The following is an 8,492-nucleotide window of genomic DNA, read 5'->3' as shown; positions in this document are numbered from 1 at the left end:
TGTTATTTTTAGCTTGTTTCAACCTTGATCAACCTTGTTGATGCCCGCGCTCACCTTTGAATTCAGATGTCATCTCTATTTATGGCAACACCGACGTGGCATCGACCAATCAAAATGGAGCATAATGCAGTAGATGATATTTTTACTTCACAGTAAATTTCACTTTACTTGCCTACTCCACTCAACACAAAAATAAAGGCACGCGAACAAAATGTTTTAATGCGTAAATCTGTATGTATGGAATACCTTAAAATAAGCGAATTTAAATAAACAGATATGTTTGAGCGTGTTAAACTGTGAAATATTAACCACGCAAAAAATATCTACTTTTAATAGAGTATATAAATGAATAGCGAGTAGGTTACTACAGATTATTCTTTCCGAAGTCGAACGTTACACCGACGAGGGAAGAAATCTAAGTAAAGTATATATTACTCGCTGACGGCTACAATCTTATATATAGAAGATTTGAGAATTCAACGACAGAGTGACTTTGACTTCCATTAACATGGTAAGTGATGATTGCTTTTGTAAATTATTGGTGGTATTATTAATGCATAATTATTATAACTTTATCATTAAAATAAACACCCGACGACATTTTTAGATGCTCATTAAAGTCTTATTAAAATAGGATAATTAAAATTAATTTATGCACTGTTTACAAAATGGTTATTCTATATAGGCCCTACTAGTATTCATTCTTAACAAATGAAATATGGTATATTAATTAAAATTTCTATCTATATTTATAAAAAACAATCTAACTCTGTCCGGCTATGCATGTCACTAAGTGGCGATCTGAATTTTGAAAAAAGGGACTGGTGTCATGTTTAGTAAAAAAAAAATCAAAAAGTATTCATGTTTTGATAAAAATCATAAACAAAAAAGAAATTCTTTGCCAAGGAATTCAGCCAGGCACGAAATTACGACTACTTTTGCCACATGATTTGCGTAGGTGAGATCGAGAGTGAGGTTATATAGCAAATTAATGGTTTAGTGAAGTGGTCCGTGGCGTGTTGTCCAGTTTTTTATCGTCTCAAATAAGCTGGGCAAGTATGTAGAAAGTGAGGGCAGCATTAAGGGATCCAAAATGAGCGTTTATTGCGTTGCGACAGTATTTTTTGTGGGACCTATCGAATTGCATTCTGAATACGAAGCATGTCTTTCTGATATCAAATAATTTTTAAAAATCACAATATAATACAAATTTTATGACAAATTATAAAAATTTGATATTTTTCAAATTTTGATATATAACAGTCCTCGAAGTAAATTATATAAATCTAATGATATATTCTTAAAGTGTATGTAGCATGGAGGAAAAGCCGACAGTCAATTGAAAATTTTGACCTTTCATATTGAAGATATGGATTTTTTCCCAAAAAGACCTAATTTTTTTTTGGTGTTTTGGGAAAAAATCCATATCTTCAATACGAAAGGTCAAAATTTTCAATTGATCGTCGGCTTTTCATCCTCCTATATACACTTTAAGTATAAATCATCAGATTTATAAAGTTTACTTCAAGTACTGTTAAATATCAAAAATATCAATTTTAATGATTTGCCATAAAATGTGTATTAAATTGCGAATTTCAAAAATCAAAATTATTTGATATCAGAATGACATTCTTCATATTCAGAATGCAATTCGATATGTCTGATGTGCTCTAATGTCCCAATAAATACTGTCCAAACGTTCATACCCCAGCCCTTAAGTGAGGGCAGCATTATACTATGGCTGATCTTGCTAATACTGAAAAGGCCTACTGATGCAGCACATCTTGCCACTAATCCGGGGAGGGGGTCACTCCCATTGTGGCCTGTACACCATCTGCGATAATCAACTTTTGAAAAGCACCGGAAAAGCACTCTAAACAAGGCTAAAACGATACCCTAAACAGGTAACATGCGCTTGTTTTCCCCTGTTTTCACACCCTAAACAGGGATTTTATTCCTTGCATCAAAATTCATACCCTAAATTTCATTTCCGCGTATTAGCCATTGTAATTTTGCTACCCTTTTCCCTGTGCCTTTTCCCCGACTTTTGACACCCTGAACGTGATACGCGCGTATCGTGCCTACCCACGAAAAGCTACCCCGGGCCACTAATATCTTGTAGTGCATTTATAATAATGAGTCTAGCGTTGTGATGGAGTTACAGGGGGTGCCTAAATGTGATGCTATCATGAGCTTAAGGGTCCAATTTGAACACAAAGGACCCCAAGTGCAAATATTTGGATATTTTGGTATTGGAAATTACTAAAATTTAAGCATATTCACTTTGTTTATGAAGAGGTGGACCAGTTAGAAAAATTTGTGTAAAAAATATTTTCCGGTTAAATAATCAACCTTTATCATGTGTATTCTATTTATGCCCTACAGAATTAATGTTTTATTAAGGGGGTACTACACCCATTGCATTTTTTTGCATTTTTTGCATTTTGTGAAGAAATGAGAAAAAGAAATTGGACAAAGTGGTATGCAAAATGAAGGGGCAAATCTTCTCGTTCAATTGGTGGCATCAGTATCAATGACGCGTACATGCTTCTAATGGTATAAGCCAAAAAGTGGTACATCACTGATGTTTTAAATTCACTTCATTTTGGAAAGCTTACTATCAACGGATTTCGTTAAAATTTTGGATATGTGTTGCTAACACATTAGGGAAATAATGTTGATATGTAAAATGGGAATAAGTGGTCCCTGATTTCTTTTATGACTTCATGAACTTGGTGCTCCACAACTATCAAAAAACGAACCGGTTAAAATGCTTCTATTTTCAATGTTGAGCTATATTTTGTATTTTGAACTTGCGACACTATTTCACTGAAACTTAATTAAGCCATAGGTAACAGGTTATCACAACCACACTACAGCAATGTTGAAAAAGATTGTATTTTTGTCACCTATACCACCATATTAGGTAGTTTTCCGTAAGCTTCATTTTTGTGATTTTGGTAACTATTTTATATTTATTTGCCCAATCCATCTCAACTAGGCAATCTAAATTGTACTCACCATTTACATCCCAAGGTATTTTAGTATATCCACCTCACACATTTCCATTATATATCCAGTAACAGACAAAATATCAAAATTGATGCCTCATTATGACATGTATGATATCACAGACTATCACATGTATTCAGAATTGATGCCTGAATTTGACCTGAACCAATTGACCTATAACCTGACCTTTGATGACCTTATAGCCTTTTTTAATCTCTTTTCCTAACAACACATTATGGAAGATACATACATGGTGTAGTATTAAATTGTCTATGTGGAAGAGATTAGGCCTATTTAATTTATTCAGTGTTATAATCAGTGAGTACATTTCTATAGATAGTATAACAAAGGATTTAATGTATTCTATTCATGTATTCTACTTGGACATGTTCAATATAATAAATTATGGTTTGTTATGAAACACACATCTCAGTTACTAGGTTACAGTAAACAAAAAAAAAAATATATAGGGCTAAAATGATTTTCTAAAATGGTTTAAAATCACTTTGTAGGTAGAGATATTTTATAAGTTTAGGACATGAGATGATGAACATATTTATGTAGTTCATAAATTTGCAAGAAAAAAAAGAAGAGGGGTACTGATGAAAATCAGGGTATTATTCCCCCTTAAAAAAAGTTATTTATCTCAGTCAAAAAATTTGTAAATCATTACGTAATTTGACGTGGTGGTAAAGTGAACCATGAAAATAACCCAAATTGACATATTCAAATGTTTGCAAAACGAATTAATCTGCAAGAAATGTTTTGAACATAAACATTGTGTAGCTAGGTTTCCAGTGCAGTGGTATAAAAATCTTAACTTTTTTGAGAAAAGTTGGGGGAGGGATGATGCTGTGGATTACGAAATGCCCTTTTAAGGTAACCCCATGTTTACACTTTTCTTGATAATTGTCTCTGTAGCCTGAGTGTATTTCTATCCACGTGGGCCAAGCCGGTGTTCAAATTGGCAATGCATGTTGGGAGTTGTACTGTTTGGAGCATGGTATCCAGCCTGATGGTCAGATGCCCAGTGATAAGACCATCGGAGGAGGCGGTGAATCCTTCAATACTTTCTTCAGTGAGACTGGAGCTGGCAAACACGTCCCTCGTGCTGTCTTTGTAGATTTGGAACCTACAGTGATTGGTGAGTAAAAGTACTTTTTAGGGTTAATAACTCAAAACAGTGATTGGTCAGTGGTGAGTTAAATGAACTCTTTTTAAAAAAGGTCAATATGTTCCTGCAAACAACTACCATTGTGCTATTTTATTGGAAATTCATATACCCCTGCCTATGGAAGACATGACCTGAATTTCCCATACATGGATTTCAAACGGTGTCACCAAATTCAGATAACCCCATTTAGGACCGAATTTACCATTGTGCTAAATGGGCCCGGGCCCATGGCCCCCAAAGTTACCCGGTGCATCTTCCTTTTTAGCCTGAAAATACAATGTTTTGGACCTAAAATTGAACAATGTTGCCCTTAATAGCAACATTCGCCTTCATTTTGAGCTAAAATAGTCTGTAATTGAAAACCACCACTGTCGATCTTTTATAACTTGGCTGCTTGAGTGAACATGTCTTCCTCACGGTGAATTCAGAGGCTTCCAAATTTTGGCCTGGCCCAGGGCCCCCAAAAGGTAAATCTGGCCCTGACCCCATTTGAAATTCACACTCCCTGTGTGGAAGATGAAGTACATCAGTGCCTTCCATACGGGGTGTAATGTATGGATTTCAACTGGAATAGCCCATTATATGTACTCATACTTCTAGGCTTTCTGGCCGCATAATGATTTTGTGCGTCAATAGGTAATACTTGTATCATAAATGCAATCGTGAAACAGAATTTAACCAATTTCTGGTACCAACTTTTCAACTTTTTATTGCACGAAAACCGCAGGTCCAAAAAGTTTATATCTTCCAGCTTTAGATAATTCATAGCATCAATTATTTCAGCAGTAAGTGTAATATGTAATATTGTGTTGTTTCTGTATAATTTGCATTTAATACTGCTTAAAGAAAAATATGGAGACAAAGAAACGATAAATGATACGTGCTTGATTATGACAATTTCAGATGAGGTCCGTACCGGTACATACCGTCAACTCTTCCACCCTGAGCAGCTGATTACCGGCAAAGAAGATGCCGCCAACAACTATGCACGTGGACACTACACAGTCGGCAAAGAGCTGATTGACATCGTCTCGGACAGAATCAGAAAAGTGGTAAGCAGTGAAAAATGGTATATGCCTATACTCACCACTGCAACAGGAGCCTCCAGTGGCGTATGAGCTAGGGAGTGTGGCTCCCGGGGCAAAGATGCATGATGGTGCCCCCACCCCTATTCTTGAAACAATTTAATTTTCACCGCTTGGAGTGGCGCAGAATCGGGTTTTTTTAATCCACCATCATTTCGGCGCCCCCTAAATGTGACGCCCATGCAGGGCATGTGCCCTCTGCCCCCCTCGCTACGCCACTGGTAGCCACAGTTCAGGGCAACACTGATAACCAGAATGGAGTCAAATGACTCTATAAGTGGAGTACACACACTATTATATATACATACGGGCACGCATCCGGGGGGGGTCACGGCACTTCTATGTACCAGCTAACGTCACTGATGTGCCTGACCCCCATTTTTAGACCAGCTTATACCCAATGACCACCTTTCTTTTATCATATTACCAATGACCCCCTCATCATCAGCTACCCAATGACCGTTATTTTCATCTGGCTCCTAGTCCTATGCACATTTTAACTTCAATTTTACAATGTACGTCCTACTTTACCAGTGGTCGCAGAAGCATTTAAGTTTAGGTGGGGGCCAAAAACAAATTTAAAAAAGCGCACAAAAGTGTGCAATATTGTACTATATTTTGGCCTAAAACACGCTATTTTTGGACATAAAAAGCTATAAAATGAAGATGTTCAGGGCAATAATTTGCTTTATTTTTATTTTATTCCATTTTTAGGGGGGGGGGGGCAACTCTCTTTGGAAAAAAATAGGGGGATGTGTACCCCAACCCCACTTCCGCCTCATATGCACTTTACCCAACAACCTTACTTTTTCAGTTTTTTTTATTTTACAGTCCAATGGCCCCAAGTTTTGTACCTAATAGCGGTTCCCACACCTTTTTTACAAGCGACCTAGTCGGTGCGAAACTAATTACTACCCGTGTGCTACCAATATGTGTAGGAGTATTTTGTTTCTCGGGCTTCAGGATATTAAAATTTTGAAGAAAAAAAACCGCCCGAAACATTTCTTGAATTTCCAAAATTAATGTCTATATTCTTTTGTAAGTTACTAAAATCTTTGTTCAAAATTGTCAAAATTCAGGTTAGTCGGGTGAGGACAAGTAACACTTTTTTGCCTTATTATGTTATAGATAATCATAAGTTCACATAATATTCTTATAATTGTAGGCCTGATCATGTTTTGAATTTCTTCTTTGACAGGCTGATCAATGCACCAGTCTACAGGGTTTTCTCATCTTCCACAGCTTCGGTGGTGGCACCGGGTCCGGCTTCACATCCCTTCTCATGGAGCGTCTTTCAACGTACTATGGCCGGAAATCCAAGCTTGAGTTTGCCGTCTACCCGTCCCCTCACATGTCATCTGCTGTGGTTGAGCCATACAACTCTATCTTGACCACCCATACCACCCTGGAGCACACAGACTGTGCCTTCATGGTTGACAATGAAGCCATCTATGACATTTGTCGGCGCAACCTGGACATTGAGAGACCGACATTCACAAACTTGAACAGATTGATTGCGCAAATTGTATCATCGATCACGGCATCTCTCCGCTTCGAAGGTGCCCTGAATGTCGATCTCTCAGAGTTCCAGACTAACCTTGTGCCTTTTCCGCGGATTCATTTTCCATTGGCTACTTATGCCCCTATCATATCAGCAGAAAAAGCTCACTGTGAGCAGCTAACTGTTGCTGACATTACTAACTCATGTTTTGAGCCTCCTAACCAAATGGTCAAGTGTGATCCTCGTCATGGCAAGTACATGGCCTGTTGTATGTTGTACCGTGGTGATGTTGTACCAAAGGACGTCCAAGCTGCCATTGCAACCATCAAGACCAAACCTAACATCCAGTTTGTTGACTGGTGTCCAACTGGCTTCAAAGTCGGTATCAACTACCAACCACCAACTGTTGTACCTGGTGGTGATCTGGCTAAGGTCCAACGTGCTGTCTGCATGTTAAGCAACACTACTGCCATTGCCGAAGCTTGGGCACGTCTGGATCACAAGTTTGATCTGATGTACGCCAAGCGTGCCTTTGTCCATTGGTATGTCGGTGAGGGTATGGAGGAAGCCGAGTTCTCTGAAGCGCGTGAAGATCTAGCGGCTTTGGAAAAGGATTACGAGGAGGTTGGAATCGATTCAGTCGATGCAGAAGAGGAAGAGGCCGATGAGTTTTGAGAGCATGCATGCTATTATTACCTGAATTGAGAAAAAAAAATCTTTCAAATAACTTTCCAGTGTTATTTTTTTCATGCCCCAAGGAAATGTTCGTACATGGACAAAGTATTAACATTTAACATTCTGACATCAAATTATTGTTACCAGATTACGGGTATGTCAAAGGAATAACGAAAATAAAACTCTCCCATAATAAACACTATATTATAATCAAACATTGCTACCCACCTACGAGAGCGTGGCGCAATGGTTAAGGTACCTGCCTTTAGTGCATGATGTCCCGGGTTCAATTCCCGGCGGTGGCGATTTGCTGGGATTGACTTGGAAAAAAAAGTCGGAAATTAATTGGCAACTAAAGTAGATTAAATTCAGACTTCCGCTCTCCCCACGGTTCATTTAGAATTGGGTAAATGAATCATGAAAGTACTCCGTTCTTCGGAGGGGACGTTAAGCCGTCGGTCCCGTGTGCAGAGAGACATACCTGTACATGTATCTCGCAGCCAGTTTCGAAAGAGTAGGGTGTTAACCCCTGACTGTTCCCAACCCGTCCCGTTGTTCAAATGGACCCCAATCATGCCAATGAAAATAAGCTTCATAGAGGGTTTCTTGGGTTATCCAGGGTTGTCAAAAACCCGAATAAATCAAAATCTCATATATAGCAGGAAAATATTATATTCATTTTGTTTTTTAATGCAAATTTTATATTGAATAATTTGGTTAAATATAGTTTTGTGTTTGTGTTTGATTGATTATTATGTGGACATCACAATATGATATAGCATTTCGAGTAGATATTCTTATTTCTATTCATTGGTTATAAAACATGGAACTTCCATGGTTAAAAAGAAAACACATATTGAAACTGCAGCATTGTCCACTGCCCAGTGGCGTATATAGCGGGAGTTGTCAAGGGGCACCCCCTGTGAAGTCTCGCCCCCTGTGGGATTTTGGCCACCCGGATGTTTATAATATTTAGACCTTTTTTGTACTTTTTGAATATTTTTGTCGCAGTTTATCTCCTTAAAAGTTGTCTTGCCCCGCCCCA

At 38.0% G+C, this 8,492-nt stretch overlaps 1 protein-coding gene across 1 annotated transcript; it reads left to right on the top strand.

The window, feature by feature from the left end:
- The first annotated feature begins 381 nt into the window (after positions 1 to 381).
- LOC140141351 (tubulin alpha chain-like) lies at positions 382 to 8,206 on the top strand. The gene is made up of 4 exons (XM_072163186.1): positions 382 to 511; positions 3,934 to 4,156; positions 5,090 to 5,238; positions 6,470 to 8,206. The coding sequence occupies exons 1-4, from the start codon at positions 509 to 511 to the stop codon at positions 7,445 to 7,447; spliced, it is 1,353 nt and encodes a 450-aa protein (XP_072019287.1). The 5' UTR covers positions 382 to 508; the 3' UTR covers positions 7,448 to 8,206.
- The last annotated feature ends 286 nt before the right edge of the window (positions 8,207 to 8,492 follow it).

The sequence above is a fragment of the Amphiura filiformis genome, chromosome 19 (genome assembly GCF_039555335.1).
Source record: "Amphiura filiformis chromosome 19, Afil_fr2py, whole genome shotgun sequence".
In the NCBI taxonomy this organism is placed as follows: Eukaryota; Metazoa; Echinodermata; class Ophiuroidea; order Amphilepidida; family Amphiuridae; genus Amphiura; species Amphiura filiformis.
The sequence above is the reverse complement of the archived record's forward strand: the minus strand, read 5'-3'. Positions and strand labels throughout refer to the sequence as shown.